General features: G+C 41.0%; 1 protein-coding gene across 1 annotated transcript in view; it reads right to left on the reverse strand.

Annotated features, from left to right (window-relative positions):
- ccser1 (coiled-coil serine-rich protein 1) overlaps positions 1 to 18930 on the reverse strand; it is a 190323-nt gene that overhangs the window by 154263 nt on the left and 17130 nt on the right. Inside the window, exons 6-7 of the mRNA XM_084053866.1 lie at positions 10172 to 10262; positions 1 to 105 (exon numbers count right to left, since the gene is read on the reverse strand). The exon at positions 1 to 105 is cut by the window's left edge and continues 1 nt beyond it. Of these exons, the coding sequence (XP_083909992.1) occupies positions 1 to 105; positions 10172 to 10262 (196 nt within the window). The remainder of the gene's footprint in view (positions 106 to 10171; positions 10263 to 18930) is intronic.

An 18930-nucleotide genomic window follows, 5' to 3' on the forward strand; every position in this document is an offset into this window, starting at 1 on the left:
GGTGACTGCTGTCTTTCCCTGGGATGCGGTCTCCTGATGGGTCCAAGGGGGAGGGAAGCAGGTTGAAACAGGAGGCTAGGGACTGGCTGGAGTCTTCTCTGGATACTGTAGACACACACACACACACACACACACACACACACACACACATACACATACACATACACATACACATACACATACACATACACATACACATACACATACACATACACACACACACACACACACACACACACACACACACACACACACACACACAGTCAAAATGATTGCCATATCAGCCATTTTAGTCATCAGAAAAATGTATAACACCCATTTTCACTTGGAAACCTATTAGAGCAATGTCATAACAGTCACGTGGCGTAATGTGAAGGAGTCCCATATTTAACTTAAAATCAACTACACCCTCTGCTGTTCAAATCATTGGTCTATCTTTTCGTCACTGAACAGACAATTCGAGAGCCAAGTTCCACTATCACTTTGTAAATGTCCCCCCTCTTCCTCTCTCTCTCCCCCTCTTCCTCTCTTTATCTGATTCCAGAGGTTATGAGTCACAATTGGAGTTGAAACTTGGGGCCCTGGAGCTAAGGACTGAAGGCCGTAAATTGCTATGAAACTGCCTGCTTTTTAATAAAGGCTCCAACTAGCCACCCGAGAGAGCTAAAAGTGAGAAGTGATGAGAGTTTGTGTGTATGTGTATGTGTGTGTGTGTGTGTGTGTGTGTGTGTGTGTGTGTGTGTGTGTGTGTGTGTGTGTGTGTGTGTGTGTGTGTGTGTGTGTGTGTGTGTGTGTGTGTGTGTGTTTCGCTAACTCCGCGTGTCCTGTTTTTTTGTGCAAGTGTGTTTTTTGTGCAACTGTTTGTGGACTTGATTGCTTGTGTGTGCTTCTCTCTTTTCTCTCTTCTCTCTTGCTGTATCTGTGTGTGTATGTGCAAGCGTAGATGTGTGTTTCTCCAACCCCCTCCCTTAATTCTTGGTGTGTGGGAGAGATCCTGCTCTCCTGTCTCCTGCACAGTACAGGCTTTGTCACTCGATTTTATGAAGGCAATTTATCAATCCTTTAATTTCATGCTACAGTCTGCAAACCAGAGGTGTCAGGAGGGGGGGGCTTATATACTGTGTCAAGACCCAGATCTCTTATTACTGTTTATTTAATTATGTTACTTCTTACAATTAAAAAAGTCAAAAATCAAAATCATCTCACATTTTGCCTTCCCAGATATTGTTCAGAAAAGAGTGAAACTAAGATTAGGCCAAATATACCGGGATCATGGGTGATGTGGTATTTAGTCAGGAGACAAGAGCACAGCGGATTCATAGTCTCTGTCTTGGTTCACCCTTGTTTGTTCCCAGTGTGTACACTGATCCATCACTCACACAGCAGCTCTGAGCCGGTCCTTTGGCAGGAATCCAGGCCACACAGGCACACTTTACATTGTCTTTGTGTGATAGGAATATGGTGGGAACTGGGAACATCTGTTATTCAAATATTATTGCAAAATACAGTTTGTAACGTAGTAGGCTACTACTAATGTTAGCTAACTGGTAACTGATCAAAAATGCATGATCTTGCAGAAATAAATTACTAGGATTTCAATTCTTTAAAAAGAAGACTGATGTTGCCAGCGTCAGTCAAGATCGAGGTTGAAGGCTCAAAAGCAGTGGTCGGCAACAGGCGACCCAAGGGCCAGAACCGGCCCGCATAAATAAATATCTTACCCAGCACTTTATTTTAAATATATGTATTATTTTTCGCCTAGCCTATTTATATTAATACTAGAGTTTCGGGGGGCTACGCCCCCTCAACCCCAGCCGCGCACGGGGCCCAGCGTGGCCGTGTGTATATTGGGGGACCCAAATCGCCGGAGTGAAACTGTGGAAAAGTTTTTTTGAAAAAGGAAAAAATTTGAAGAAATAATATTTGTTATGTTTCAGGGGGTCCACAGGGGGTCCGCGGACCCCCTGATGGTCCACTGACCCCGCACTGAGGCGCTCCAACACAAACACTCTGACATTAAGCTGCTTCACACAACAAACATCAGCACCACGCTGCTGTTTGTCCAAAAGACACAATATCTCCTCTCCCACCGACGTCATGTGTTCATGTATCGACAGCCGTACAGACTCCTTTTGACACATTTTACGTCGTTTATCCAGCTCTCACTGACTCTCCACATCGGGCTGTTATTTTGCTGCGATCAAGTGAACGATGTGAGAGATTAGCTATCACAGACGGACGGACAGGGGGTGAAACATAGTCTTGCGCCATGCCTTTCGGCCTGGCGGAGACAATAAAAAAACGAAAGTAAAGGAAATGGCCATTTCTGCAACAGAAGTAGTCAATAAACTATGCTATGAAAACATGGGCCACATTGGCAAAGAATGTAAGAAAGAGGCAATCATGTATTTAATAGCCGATCTCCAAGCTTACAAAGCCTCTCAACGTGAGGCGTTTCGAGCTTGTAGATCGGCTATTTTCACAATATTTACTTGTGGAACGGAGTCAAACAGAATGGGGGGGTCCCAGATCAAGTACGTGTATTTGGGGGGGGGGGGGCGGCGTGAAAGGGTTGATAAACACTGCTCTAATCGGAGCGAAATTATCTGAAATTACTACATGACCATAATGCAGCCTAACATGCGTTGCACGGGGCGGTCCTGCCATTACGTTAGTTACTGTAGTTGCTGTGGAGCTACATAGTTCTCCAGAAGACACACACAGAAATACACCATCTACAATGGACGAACTGAGCAGCAATATAGACATTCACCACACGAACGTGCATTGTTGACAAAGTGATTGCACAGCCGCTGCAGGCATGACAACCAGGTTAGCGTTAGCGACATGGCAGCTATCACAGCGCCCTGTCCGTCGTGCTGCAACTGCCTGTGATGGCTACAGCAGTAACAGCAAGCTGTCTGCGATGCCATTGTCTGGAGACTGCTCTTAGCGTGACAGGACCAATGAGAGTGAGCGCTGTAGTTGTTGCTAAGATACGGTGGCGTCTCTGCCCCATAGCTTGTAGATCTCTCACACATGATTGGCGTAGGCTGCGTTGCCAGGTCTGACTTTGTGTCTAAGCAATGGTCGGCTTATTTTTGCGCGCCTTTGGGCTCGTTTGCATTGTGCGCACGGCAGCGCTTGTTTAGCGTACGTCAGCGCGACGTGGCAACGGACGTGGCAACGTGAAAGGTGATTGGCTGGTGAAAAGAAACACCCGACGTTACACCAGAAATGGTGCCTGGAGAAAATGGTGACCAAAAAAAAAGTTTGGAAAAAAAGGAAAAAACCCCCGCAGCGGCTGCCTGCTGTTGTGGTGATGAGGTCGTGCGCACGGTAAACGGTACGAAGCTGCCTCCCCTTCCGTTTTGTCCGACATTTGGTGAGTAGAATTAATTATGTTGCGCGGTGGAAAAGGTGTAGTGAACAGTGAGATGTCCCCTACGCGAGGCGTAAATTCAGCGCGGCCGCCGTGGCGAGTCAGTTGGCGACATGTGGTCTGGCGGTGCGTTGTTTATTCGATAACAGAGCTGTGGGGTGTGGACACCGAGGGTGCGGAAGTCGGTCGCCATTTATATAGTTAGACTATTATAGCTATAAAGTCCAAATAGAGAAGATTTGTTTTACTTTTATCCACGTTGAGACAATGGAGTGCAATGTCTCGCTGAACATCATGAAAAGAACTCGGTGGACTGCACCTGTCCTGCACCACAGTTACTTTGAAGGTACCATGTTGACACAATGGCTTTGCATTGATGAAACCACGTAGGATGAGCGCAGCATAGTTTGCTGTCCATTCCTATTTAAATGTGGAAAGCTGACAGTAAAAACACTGTCAACTTTCCTCTTTAGACTTTTGGATAGTCTTTCACTTGCTAATTAGCAGCAGGTTAAATGTTTAGTGAACTTCTCACTCAAGCAGGCTGCACACATACCGTACCGTAGCTACCCTCAACACGCAAACAATCAATCCAGTAATAATGTGACGTTGTGCGTCTAGGAGGAGGGGGTCAAATTATTATTAGAATTCTAATAATAGGCTGTGCTACATGGTTAGTCAGTACAATTATTATTCACAATAATGGAAAGGGATACAAAAAAAACAGCTCATTTAAAGTTTATTATGCCACCTATACAGCTCATTTATTTTGATCCATTTTATGCATTTCCCACAAAAGTATGTCTTACACGGCGGTCTGTCACAGAGTTCCAGCAACATTGTTTTAACAATCAATTTCTTAAATTAGCCTTTGATTAATGTTCTGGCCCGCCATCTAATGGCTTAGAAAAAGATTGGCCCGAGACCAAACTTACTTGCAGACCCCTGCTCAGAACAGAAATGCCATCTTATTACATTGTGATAAAAAACAAACTAGTCCATACCCAGTGATGTGCACAGCCAAACTAAATTATATGCAGACTTTTGCGTTATGCGCTCGGTATGCATAGTTTAACTTTTGGAGAGTGATTTAATCCTGTTGGCGTGTTGTGTGATGTGTGTAATAATCCGGTCATTTATGAGCCGACGTGGAATCCCACAACCATGAGAAGTTTATGTTTACACTGTTTCAGCTAAGCTATGTGTGCTAACACAACCTGGATTTGAACATGCGCGTTTCAATATGCGTGCTAGTGTTATGGAGATGACGCTCATAAAACGCTGTGTGTGTGTGGAGTGTGGACACAAGCCCTAAATGAAAGTCCTTTATAAGTTTGCAGTTCAGATCAATTGCTCAATCCACTGAGGAGAAAAATGCAGATTAGACCGACTGATTGACGGACATAGGTTTCCGACAGGATGCTGTATATACATTTTATAAAATGGATTTTTACTACCACTATTAATATCTACCATTATTCAGGAGTTTTCCACACACCACTATAAAGAGCAGCTTACTTTGGCTGGGGATTATGCTCACCAGAATTGTTTAGGAACAATTTGGACCACCCACCCTTCTGATAATTAATAATTATAGTAATAATTAATAGAGAATTCTAGTTAATCCCACTTGTCATAAAATAACTTGATAGTTTTCCTCCACAAAATGTAGGCATGATTATCTGCTTTAGTTACTCCCACAATGCTTCAGATTTATGTATAAATGCATGAAATTCACACAATTTTCTTCCAGGAGAGGATGCCCCCGGACACCCCTACAGGGGCTAAGCTTCTCATCTTAAACAATGCTACAAACGCCCTGCTGCAAACCATTAGGTCTAAATAAAGAAATAACTAAGCATGCAAACTATTGTGAATGTGTGTGTATTGTGCATTAATGATGGTCTCTCTCTGTCTGTAGGCCATGCCCTTGGAGCTGGTTTGTGTGTCTGTGTGTATGTTTTGCATGCTCATTTGCAACTTCCCTGCTAAAGCAGATTAACATCTGTTTATTAGATTGACGCTCCAGCTAGAGAAGGCTACATACACCACCGGTTCTCAACATGGGGTCCGGGGACCACCAAGAATCCTTAAGGGGTTTCCAGTCGGTCCCCAGCTAAACGATTGATAAAGTAGGAAACTGGACCCTTATCAGCCTGTACTGTCACTCCCAGAGTGTTCAAATGGTCCTTATGGGTTCAATTGGTTCATTTATACACTCTCAGAGTGTATAAAAATGGGTATCAAATGGGGTTCCGTAGCCTAAGGCATATCAAATTGTCGGTCCTTGAAATTAAAAAGGTCGACTATCACTGATCTACACCATTTTCGTATCTCTGACTGCTGTAATTTTCAATGAGCCCACCCACCCGAGTGTGTATCTTACATGATTTTTCTAAACTACATAAAAGGTCAGTCACATATTATGCACGAATGCATTCAATGAGAGTCAAACCTGAGGCTAAATATATCTACTCACAGTCAAACATACAATCTCCCTGCATCTGAGGGCGTTAAAATCACAGCGGTGGAAGGGACTGGGGTCGTTGGAGTTGTTTTACAGCAAATGTACAGTAAACATTATCAAATCAAACTGACTTCTAGAAGAAAAACAACCAAACTCATTATAGCAATGGACATGGGCACTTATTAATTTGTTTTGTTTATTTTCATTTAATTGAAAGAAAAATAAAGAACTGATGTACTAATCAGGACTTAAAGGAGTATTTCACCCAAAAATGACTTCTATCAATTACACACCCCATGAAGCATTGAATTCATGGAGATTCTTTAGTTGTTGTCGCATTCCTAAGCCAATAATTGATTACTGGCGGAAAGATGCTAATGTACCCGTAGGACTCAAAGGACTCTTTGAGTCTCCTACCGGAGTGAACGCCAGTCATCAAATTATTGCCTTAGGAATGTGACAAAAACAATGAAATCTCCATGAATTCAATGCTTCATGGGGTGTGTAATTGACAGAATATACTGTAAGTCATTTTTGGGGTGAACTACTCCTTTAAAACCAGTTGTATTTAAAGGTCAACCTCTTGAAACTGAAAACAGCCTCAAGTACTTGGGCACAATTCTGGATTGTAAATTGAGCTTCTGTGAATCCATGTATTGAATGTATACTCAAGAAACGTTCACAGCGCCTTTCTCTTCTCAGAAGACTCAACAGTCTTAACATGAGCCAACCAATTTTAGAAACTGTGTACAAGGCTCTGATCGAGTGTACTCAATTGGAACCTTACATCCTGGTTTGGCAACCTCAATCGCAAACTAAGGAGTTAGGGTCGTTTCAGACAGAGTGGTGGACACGGGCGTTCTCGCTCGGATCAGTGGGGATCGCGCCTCGATCATTGTTGTTTTCTCCTCCTGTGTGTAGCGGGGGGAAAAAGCTCACCACAATCCAGCGCTTGCCGCCCGCGGGCGTGTGCACAAACGAGCACGAGCGCAAGCACAAGAATTACACCGCGCCCGCTCGCCTCAGGAGTGGGAAAAAATCAGTGTTAGCGAGCTTATGCTTTGCGTGCCTGGTGGCTTTCAAGCATTAAAGCCAGGACCATAGCTCTGAGCATTCTTCACCCATGATTCTCATCCTCTTTTCAGTTTGAGATGATGAACTCAGGGAGGTGCTATAGGGCAGTGTTTCCCACTGGGTCGTGATCCATTCTTGGGTCGCGGGGCCCTTTTTGATGGGTCACGAGTAAAAAGCTCAACGCCTCGCTGCTTGCCACTCAGCATCAGGGGTCCCTGCGACATACTAGCATCACGTCCAGGGGTTGTACTTGTACATCAAGCTATAGAAACAGGAGATAGATAACAGGCTCCTGCCCTGTGGGCCTCATGGCTCGGCAAGGCTTACTTAATAACTTACGAGTAACATCCCTTGTTTCGTTTACTATAAAAAAAAGATCTAAAATATTTTCAAAAAGTAAAACATTTATAACATATTCAGAAGTTCAAAATACATTTAAAAATGTTTATGTAAAAACAAAATCTCAATTCGTTGTGAGCGTGTAGATGTGCTATTTTAACTAGTCTGGGTCCCAGGGAGACATCAAATAACCCTCGTTAGTTTGGCCACTGGCAACCAAACTGCATTATCTTCACCCCACCCTACGGCTGGGGGTGGGGATTCAATTTTTGCCCTGTGAGTCTGTGAGTTTGCAGCTAAACTCGGGCACCGCTAGACCGATTGGTGTGAAACCGTGCACACACACTGCCAGTAGGACAAGGAACAACCTCCACACAAACATTTTCAAATGAGCCTCAAGGTGATGCTATAACAGGCCATTTTACACTCTGGTCTATAACTCTTGAACCGTAGGTCGCACAATAAAAAAACAATTCCCGTGGATTCCTTGAAACACTCCCCATATACTAGGCCTACTGCTCTATTTGGTCCAAAACTCACATAAATCAGTGCATATTATCTCTGAAGTCATATTTTTCATATGCCTTTCCGATTGGCTATGACTGGATTCCAAAGTGTGCAGGAGGGATCCGTTTCAAATAAAGGCAGGGTCCAATTTGCCCCAAATTTTAAATCACACATTGAGGGCCTCTAAATGCAGAGCCAACGTCAATTTCACTTCCACCCACAGGGGGAGCCACAAATGCTACAAATGTCACTGTTGCAGAAACAGTGACACTAAATTAGGCACAAATGGTCATGTGAGTCATGGCCTTCAAGTAGGGCTTTGATACTCCATACCATTTGCCTGTAATTGCCTTAACAGATTTGTGGAAGGGGCCTATATTTCTTACAAAAAACGCCATATATCATGAATGTAACATCCACCAATCATACCCACACTGGAATCACATGTTCAGGCCAGGGGCCTCTATAGAGCACACCTCCAAACTGCTTTCATTTCTGCCCATAGGGGCCGTCACAAACGCACACAGTTGCACCATCTGTCTGTCTTCCTCATGACCTGACGGCTGCACTCCACAACTAATCTCTCAAGACAAGTCCTGCAATATACATTGAGGATATGTCAGCACAAAAAGTCCAAACACATATTTGATTGAAAGTAAAGTTTAACACAGGAGCACCCTGTTAGAGCGGACTGAGAATTTGCATAAGGGGAGGAGCGAAAACCAATTTCCTGTTATGCACGCAGTAAGACTTTTTTTTTAAACAAAGGAGTGCACTTTTCTAGTTCCAAGTGCAATCACCATTTTAACATCATTACATTCTCGGATGATACTGCCATCTTAGATGGATCACTATACCTTTTCATTAATTCTGACTATAAGTAGAGATACAAAGGTTTGTAGAATGGTGTGATGACATCTACTCTGTTTAAAATGTTAAAAAGGCTGAGGAGATGGTGTTTGACCCCAGGGGAGTTGGTGACCACAGGCCTGTGGTCACTGGTCATCCATGATCAAACCATCTCCCAGGTCTGCTCATACAAATATTTTGGTGTGCAAGGAAAACTCATTCACTTGGAACTCACATGTGGATACTGACTGGACAGTATCAGCAGCAGATTACAGCAACGACTGTACTTCCTGCATTGAATTCATGGTGTTGATCAAAAATGTGTGTTAGAGAGCAAAGTGATGTGGATTGGCCACTGAGGTCAGCTCGGAGTGAGTCTGTGTTTTTGCTTTCCCACAGTCTGGTATCGGCACCAGGGTCTGGACGTTCCATGTGCGCCCCACAGGATCCGACATGTTTGTATGTGTGAGTATTGTTGGAGAGCTTTGATTTGCTTTTTTTATTGCTTTTTGTTATTTTTTGTTTTGTTTTGTTTCTTTGTTGTGAAGGGTTAGAGTGTTTTTAAGCTCCTTGGGTGATTGAGCAGATAGTGATGGATCTCTGTTTGCCCTTATTTGTCCTCTGGACAGTGCTTGTGATGTTTTGTCCTCTGTCAAAATGAAAAATCGATAAGACATAAGTATAAAAAAAAGAAAAAAGTGTGTTAGTCCTTTATCAGGCAGTCTTAAAGAGCCTCATCAGATACGACATCACGCTCGGATTGGTAACCTCTCCATGCAACTTAAATCCAAACTGGTCCAGCTGATGCAGAATGCAGGGAAGATTATAGGGGTGAGACAGCTTCCGTCTTTTCAGTCCACTTACCAACAGGCTACCCTAAGGCAAGCCAATACAATAGTTACCAACCCATCCCATGTTCTACATCGTGAGTACCAGCTAATGCCCTCTGGGAAGAGGTTCAGGTACCCCAGCTGGATATTAATCAGATTATTTTCATATATAATATATCCCTGTGTCAGTAACACCTTTAAATAAAACTTCTAAACTTTGCCAGATAAGCAAAAGAACGAGGCCAGGATGGACACTGGTGGACCTTTGTTTTATATTAGTATGAGTTTGTGGATCTTTGCTTTTATTGATTGTTTTTATTTGCTATTAAAAAATGTTTTTTATGTATTAACATATGCGTATTTTCCCCCATATGCCGCATGGGGGAAGCCCAAACCAAATTTCACAGTTTGGTGAGGTTATGTTACTAAATATCTCACTTACTTACTCAAATTCTAAAGCAATATCAATATCACATTAGAGAGTTGTAAGAGAAGAGATCATTAGAGAGCCATTCCTGGAATACAAGACAAGCACCTGAAAGTGGAGTAGTTCACATAAATCTGACCATGCTCTACTTATTTTTTTATCAAAGTATTATTATAATGCACAAGTGAAGAAAGTGTGGTTGTGTATATCTTATGACCTGCTGTGTTGCTTACCCATGCACCTGTCCCACAGACTCATGTGTCAAACATTTCTATCCAAAATAGTGAGGATTTTACCATGTCGATGACGCTGATCGTCAGAAAGGTCCAGGTCCAACATCAGATCATCTTCATCCAGCTCTGAGGAACCCAGGTTGTTCAGAACATCCTGAGGATAGAAGCCAGAAATGTTTTCACTACACAAATGGTATTGGTACAATACTGAATATTATTGTGAGTAATGAGGCAAATCATTCACACAAACTCCAATGCCCATTGTTCAGCCCACCCTGAGAAGACAATGAAAAATATTCAATAGGGAAAAACACATTTATTAAGACATATGGGTACTAGACTTGTTTTGCTTGTCCCTAATGAGAAATTTGGTCTCTCTTCTGGAGATTCAAGCCCACGAAAACACAGTGCGACACTTGTTATGTGAGGATTGTTAGTTTAGTTTGGAAAAAGTAATAAATGGTCCAAATGAGGCTGTAGCTTTATTTCTGCCAGCAATCAATGAAACTCAAACTTCTGAATAATGTACTTTCAATATAAAATTGTTTTAGGCTTGAGCAAACTTCAAAATAATGTACATTCAATCTAAAAGTATTCAATTATTCATTATTGATCAAGTTTTCCACAATTTTTCAGGACGAGAACTTTGTAAGTAATCTTTTTTAACTTCATTTTGTATGTCATTTCAAAGTTGATAAAAAAGATTGGTAGAGATCTGTAGATAATCTTACTCCGTCTTCCTTCCATGGATTTCTTTTTGACATAATACTTAACTACTCATACTTCCACAGAGTCAGTAGATACAGAAAACATTAAATAAATATATCCCTATATAGGAATAGAAAAGATTTTTCCTCCATCACTCTCTGTGATTCAGTGTAGTGAAGATAATGCTTAGGACTTTTGATTCAACCTGATTGGGGGGATGGCATGTTTTATACGTATATGTAAAAGATAACATTGGTCAACAAATATGTCTACTACTAAAGATATGAAAATACTACATTTAAAGCTATGGAGCTTTCTGCCCAAAGCTGCAATAACAAAATAAAAAGCACTACAATTGCCTTTTAAGTCCACCAACTTCATGCTCACTACACACCATGTCTGTTCTGATATTTCTTTAAAAGCCCAAGCTGATACTTTTCAAAATTATGGATTATAACTTTGCCAAAGGTACTAAAGCTGGGCTTCATCAGCTGCATCATGTAGCTAGAGGACCACATTGAATCACGTAGAAGTGTTCAATACCTTCCAATCCGTTGTAGACATGGATTTTATTTATTCAGATTTACAAGCCACTGCCTGGAGAGCATTTAAGAAATGCACTAAACACTGTATATCCATGTTCTAAGTTACTATGAAGAGATTATAATAATGCAGTAAACTGAACCTCACTATGGTATTTCAAAGGGCAATGCTGCCATCTTATGGTCAAAGGAAAATCAACTCCCAAAGTTGGGAATCTACTTGAAGAGAAATGGGAGTACACCAAATGACTGTACAAGACAGTTGAACCGCAAAGAAGGCAGCTGTAAGGAATGACATTGAGAAATAGATTACATAGATGAATAAATAGCCAGACATGTTTGTTGAGTGATAAAAAAAAAAGTGGTGACAACAAGTCACCTTTGGAACATACTGTTGTAGTGCCAGATGCAGCATTTAACTGAGTGCAATCAAATAAGTGAAAAAGAGAAGTGAAAATCACTGAAGAATGTTTGTATTTTAATCTATTGCATTCTCTGACCACCAGTTTACCTGACACTATTGGAAATGTCCTGTTTCAGTAAACCCTGCCGCTCTTGGGGTCCAAGTGGATTAACAAAAACAGATTCTCATGCACTATTTTAAAGGCCTTGAAGGCGATGCTCAATTCTACATTTTACAAATGTGATTTTAACTGGGTTTTTTTTTAAAGGGCAAGACCACTTTGGTAGAGGTTTGGGTTGTGTAGTTACCTTGCCATGATGTAACTCGGTGGGCAAGAAATAAAAAATAATTGCTCCATTGATTAGAAATTGATAATTCAAAAAATGCTCCTCATTGACTTACATTGTACGGTAAAACAGCTCTCAAAGTCACTCTTTTAGCACATAAACGAACGCAAGCAAAGTTGATTCAGACAATATAGAACATCACCAAACCCAGTACTATTTTTTTTTTTAAATAAAAATGTCAACTTCCTGATGATTTTGCCATTTTTAATAAGTAGAAAACCTGGACTGGATCCGTGGATCCGAATCCAGATCTTCAAATAGTAAAATCAATAGGAAGTTGACATTTTTATTAAAAAAACAAACAGTACTGGGTTTGGTGATGTTCTATATTGCCTGAATCAGCTATGTTTGGGTTCATTTATGTGCTAAAAGAGTGACTTTGAGAGCTGTTTTACAGTACAATGTAAGTCAACGAGGAAAATATTTTGAATTATCAATTTCTAATCAATGGAGCAATTATTTTTGATTTCTTGTTCACCTTTGGGGTTACATCATGGCAAGGTAACTAACTACACAACCCAAACCTCTACCAAAGTGGTCTTACCCTCTAAGTTAATACAAGTGAGTGATTGATACTACTGACCTTTGATGATTGGGCTCTCAACTGAGCTATAAAACATACAGTATGGGCACTAAGAAATTAAAACGTAAAGTGATATTGTGCTTTTCTATGTGAGAGTGTGATTGGGATGGATTACAGAATGCTGCTTTCATCTCAGATGTGTTTAGACATAAATAGTCTCACAGTTCAGTACGAGGGCTGACGATCAGTATCAAGTTTCATTATTCGAAAAAGTTTCTCCTCTCCATCGTGTGTGCGTGCGTGCGTGCGTGCGTGCGTGCGTGCGTGCGTGTGTGTGATGAAACATTTTCCATAAGAACTATCAATATTCTCTGTAAAATGCCTTACACATCACATGTGAATGAATATGTGATATTGTGTTAACATATTTGCATCGGTGAAAATATAAAAAGCTGCAACACATTTCTGTGTAAAGGTCATTTCAGAAGGGACGCGGCCAACAAGCTTATGTAATTAATTTTCAATGAGAGCGGGCGATTATTTGGGACGTGCAGAGAAGTTGAGGGGCGGTGAGGCGAGCGGGCGAGGTCCCGTGAAATTCTCGCGCTCGTGCTCGTTTGTGCACGCACACACGGGCGGCAAGAGCTGGATTGTGGTGAACTTTTCTTTTCCTCGCACGGCGCAGGAGGACAAAACAACAATGATTGCGGCGCGATCCCCGCTGATCCGAGCGGTAACGCCCGCGTCCACCGCTCCCCGTCTGTTAAGACCTTAATGCAGTTGCACATAAGACATCATTAGGGGCATTAAAGCAAATAGCTGAAAGGTATTGAAAAATAAATTAAACCCATACCGTGCATACTAACGCATACTCTGATTTCATTTGAAGCTAAATTACCCATTATAATGTGGGCCCCTAGCCAAAGAAAATGTGATAATATGATTTTACAACCTAGAGATGTCACCCCTTTCCTCAGATATGTGCTGTGAGTCGGTATAAGCCTCACGTTAATAGAGATACATACGATCAGATTCAGGTCTTGTTAAAAGACGGCCCCATCTCTTTACTGCCAGGCGGATTGACATCCAAAACATTGATAAGTGGAGCCAAGACTCTCATGCCCTCTATTAAAAGACGTAGGGAACTGTGCAGGTGATGAAATTTATATGTACTCAGTTCTCTAAGGCAGTAAATGCATGAGGATCAATAGAGAAAGCTTTGGCTTTGCAGAGGAGCCAGGTATTATGACAATAGAAGGACTTACAATAGATTTTCATCCTGTACGGGTGAGACTTCCGAGCCCCTTGCATTACAAAATGAAGGTGAAAAGAATCTAATCTCACTGTCAAATCTTAAGCAATTAAATTCCTTCAAAGCAATATGCATGTACAGAGTCTGATCTATGTTTACTCTGATTTGTGTCAACTTACAATCATCTTTTCAACAAAGTCTGGTATCTTTTGATGCAAAAGTAAAGTCAACACCTATTTCAAATGCGGTTGTCAGCAAGGTTGCCATGTCTGATTATTATAAGCAACGTTGGGCTTATTTTTCTGTGAAGTCGCTTGTATATATTGATAGTTGCGGGTTGCGTTTTTTTGGGGTTGCTTATTTAGTTCAATTGCTTATTTTGGGCTTGCTGTGTAATGTTGTTTAAACCAGTGGTTCTCACATTTTCATGTCAAGGACCTCCAAAAGAATATGTATTTGTCTACAGACCCCCCATCTGAAAATATTTTATGCCAGGGACATTTTTGTTGAGTTGAAATGTTTCAAAAATATTCCACATTTTCTTTTTTTTGAAAATAGCAGATCTACAAGCTGTCATGATGCGATGCGTTGTGAGCTTGTAGTAGATCAGCTATTTTCAAATAGCTGATGTATATACATAGGTTTAAACTTGAAAGGGTTCATGTAGCCTGGTCGCTTCTTTTGGGCTTGTTTTCATACACCTGGTTGCTTATTTCTATCGCAGAATCTGGCAACACATTTGACCATGGCTATAATGACACAGCCCAATATAGCTACCATGCAGCTCACATCAACCCAGTCAACGGGAACTGCATCAAGTACACTGTGCCGCAGTTGAGGCAGACTGCGATACATCCAACTATTTGAAGTACACACTTTTTCACTGACAAAATAAAAAAAAATATATAATGTTGGCCAAGACCATGTTCCCCACTCCAGCTCATTTGTCTGTAAGACATGGCAAACATCCTTTTTCATTTCGGCGGGAACTCAACATAATCATCATTGGCATTCTGCAGTCTGGTCCCAGCTGTTATTAAGAACTTTCTGAAAGATAAACACTGGCTCTGCTGTTTAGGTAAACAGCCTGCAGTGTCCCAAGGCTACATGAAAATTACGATAACAATCAGACGGAGATTAGGAGCGATTTAAGGAAACACAAATTCCCTTCATCCAAAGTATGTCTGAAATTCAACACACTAGTTACACCTGTCATTCCACATAAAATCATCATTTACAGTACGATAATGACATGTGTGTTCATCAACTGAACAATAGCAATGAAGCAGTATATCAAGCATGCATGTTACTGTATGTTTCTAGTAACAATCTGATGCACTCTATTCTCTGTTTTGCCCCTGTCTGAACATAAGAAAACCACAAGCCTTCCATGATACAAACACACCATACTACATACACACTTGCACTGTTGAACACACAACAGTACCCTCATACATACAGTACCTACACAAAACAGTGCAGAACATTAAATAGAGAGATTATGCATTCAAAGGAAGCAAACCCTTGGAGAGTCTCATTCCAGAATGTCTCATTAACCACAAGTTCCTTCTGCCATCTAACAAAGTTCTGGGATGTAGAAAAGAGCAATGAGGAGCGGGGATTACTTAATACATGCCCCTTCAAACTTGCTTACAGAACGTTCCACAACTTAGGCCCCATAAGTGTCATTGACAAGCCCAGAGAGAGAGAAACGGAGATGGAGATTACTCTATGCTCAGTGAAGTGTAAATGTCAAGGTTCTGATGCAGTCTGAAGTACAGAGCATAAACATGCACGCTTGCCTTTTTTATCTCTTAGTATAAGCCTAGGCTCTGGGGTAAAAGTAAATGTGGGCTACTTTCACAGCCAATAAATTAGCTTTCATCCCACCGAGCTCTCTTCCTTGGACGTACTGCAGCGTTGCCAATCCAGACAGAATGGATGGATATCCATGGTAGATACGCCATGCATCAAAAATGACAGCCTAGGCTGGCAAAGAAGCCATGGCTTTAATACGTCAACAGAGCTGAAATCCTACCGTATGACTGAAGTATTTTCTGCACTTAATTTCAATCCAAGTTTTTTTTCTGTAATCCAAGTTAATGTATGTGGTCAAGTTACTAATCTTGCAGCTATAATGCTTCTTTTGCTCCTCTCTTACTAATATACTCAGGCCTGCCATAGTCAAAACGATCCTATAGGATTCTTATAGGAATGTCATAATCCTATAGATTCTATTTGGAAATTTGTAAAATCCTATAAGATTTTTTGACTAGGGTGAGGTCTCATTATATTAAGGCAATGACGTTGCCTTAATAATAATGTTGGGCAGAAACCTTGTATCTCCATATTTCTTATTTTTATTGGGGTTTTTTTTCATAAATGAATGCCCTACAGTATTTTAAACTTTACTATGACGTGTAAAACTATGAAGTGTTGTGTAAAAGTAGCAAGAATAGCTTGTAGAATAGGCCATAGCAGTGGCGGTCATTTTCTGGTTCCACTTCAAAATAGTCAATGCATTTTTCCCATTGACATTTCCAAAAATATTTATATCAATTATTTTAAGCCTAGAATCAAGCCATCCAGGGTCCTGGTGAATCATGACCATAAAATGTTTGATTCTGTGAAAAAACTTTTTGGAAAACGGCAAAACAAAGGGTATTTATTAAATATAGTATATCATATAATTAAATATAATAAGATTAAAGAAAATCACAGAAAAAAAGTTTAATGGTCATGATTCACCAGGACCCTGGATGGCTTGATTCTAGGCTTAAATGAATTGATATAAATATTTTTGGAAATGTCAATGGGAAAAATGCTTTGACTATTTTGAAGTGGAACCAGAAAATGACCGCCACTGCTATGCCCTATACTGTATGTCCACAAGCTCACAATGCATCACATCATGATGAGCAAATAGGGACACCAGAAAGCGGTTAAGTCTGTCTGTGGGTTTTATAAATATTTAAGCATTGAAAAGTATTAACAAGCACATATGACCAAATAATAACTACATTGGATCACTGGAACACAGGTTATCTTTTCCAGTTCCTGAAAAGTAACAGTTTTGAACGTACATGGTTTCCACCTGACAGCAATGACATGTAATAAGTCTATAGTCTTTAAATACATTACTTGTATCTACATAATCCTCTTAGGTACAGTATTTTGGCATTAATTGATTGCATGATTGTCAGAGTTCAAAATGAAACTCAGCTAGTGATGGAGACAGCAGGCCCCAAGGTCAACAATCACTGCTGATAGACTACTCTGCACACCTATTAATTGAGAGATAAAGTGATGTTTGTTCATCTGAGGTCAAATGAATATCACTTGAAGTCACAATAAGATAAGGAGGATGTATGGAGATAAAGGTTTTCTTGTCTCACTTTAGACACAACTTGCCTGAATACACTCTCCAAGAAACCTCATATATAATAAATAAGTAAGCTTTACCGAGCCATGTTGCCCACAGGGCAGGAACCTCCCGAATCTCCTGTTTCTGTAGCGTGAGGTCTGTGTTTTTATGTACATGTACAGTACATCCCCCAGCCATGATGCGCAAGTACACTCCCTGGACATGACACTAGTATGTCACCCCCAATCCAACACTTGATGCTGAATGCCATTTGATATTCTTTGGCATGACCCGGCCGGGGGATTGAACCCCGACCTCCCAATCTCAGGGCGACACTCTGACCACAAGGCCACTGAGCTGGGAGATAAAGTGATGTTTGTTCATCTGAGGTCAAATAAATATCACTTTAAGTCACAATAAGATAAGGAGGATGTATAGAGATAAAGGTTTTCTCCTCTCACTTTAGACACACCCTGCCTGAACACACGCCCCAATAAACCTCATGCCAGAAAATGTGCTCAATAGAATGCAGACCACCTCCAATACGACAGCCTGTACATAAAGTGTCGTGGTGCCATGCACACTACCAGGTGCCCATTTGAGAAAAGGCAACTTTTTATGAAATAATATTTCATCATGGTTTAAAATACTAAGTCGCAGATTAAGAATATTCTATTTATTAATTTACTATTATGTTAAAAGTGTAGAGTAGCATAATTCTTTTAAATTAATTTAGCCAGGTAACTACAGGACACAAAACGTCTACCAAAGTTTAATTATGTTTTAAGCTGGTCCCTTCTGATGTGGGCTTCTGTTCTGCCTGCAGTGATTGCGCTCAGTAGTAGAGCCTCCTGTTCTCGTCAGTTTGAGCCAGATGGCCTATCCAGCGTCTATTATTAGTAAAACGGACCTGAGTTACAACTGTACTGTACATGGACCGCTTTTGTCCGTCTACACCAAATCTCTTTGCCAAAAATAGCCGATATACAATCTTGTGAACTTGTAGATTTGCTATTGTTGGCAAATGTTCCCCCCAGAATAGGCATGTTCAAGTGATTAACTGTGGAAGCAGACACATTTGTTCCTAGAGCATCTTTTCTCACTTGCTTTGCTCGTCATTACATGGTCCAGTCGGCTAATGTTCACAATGGAGCAGGCCTCGTTGGTGGGAACTGGGAAAACCTAAACATCTTAAGGCATTTTCTGAAAAAGGAGCAACAGATAATCCCACTTCCACACACATGTGGGTCGTTGTTGGCAGTGGAGCAGTGAATGATTTCTCAAAAACACACTCACTAAGAGCCAGCCACACACACACACACACACACACACACACACACACACACACACACACACACACACACACACACACACACACACACACACACACACACACACACACACACACACACAAACATCCATACAGAACAAGAAACGCTGCATTCAAAGAAACATCAAGACACATACACTAAGTGATGACAGCAAAGAGCAACATTAAGGGATAGCGAAACGTATATATCCGTGAAGAAAAACAAAAAAAAATCTATTACCCCCAAAAAAGAAAATTCAACTGCCCCTAGCTAGCGGCAAACGGTAAGGCCGACGGAAATGGCAGTGGATGTGTTGGATGCAGTCCGACCTACCTAGCCTGTGTTATTAACTCATTGAGTGCTCGAATTATTT

Source organism: Gymnoscopelus microlampas, assembly GCF_963454915.1.
Source record: "Gymnoscopelus microlampas genome assembly, chromosome: 4".
NCBI classification, from domain to species: domain Eukaryota; kingdom Metazoa; phylum Chordata; class Actinopteri; order Myctophiformes; family Myctophidae; genus Gymnoscopelus; species Gymnoscopelus microlampas.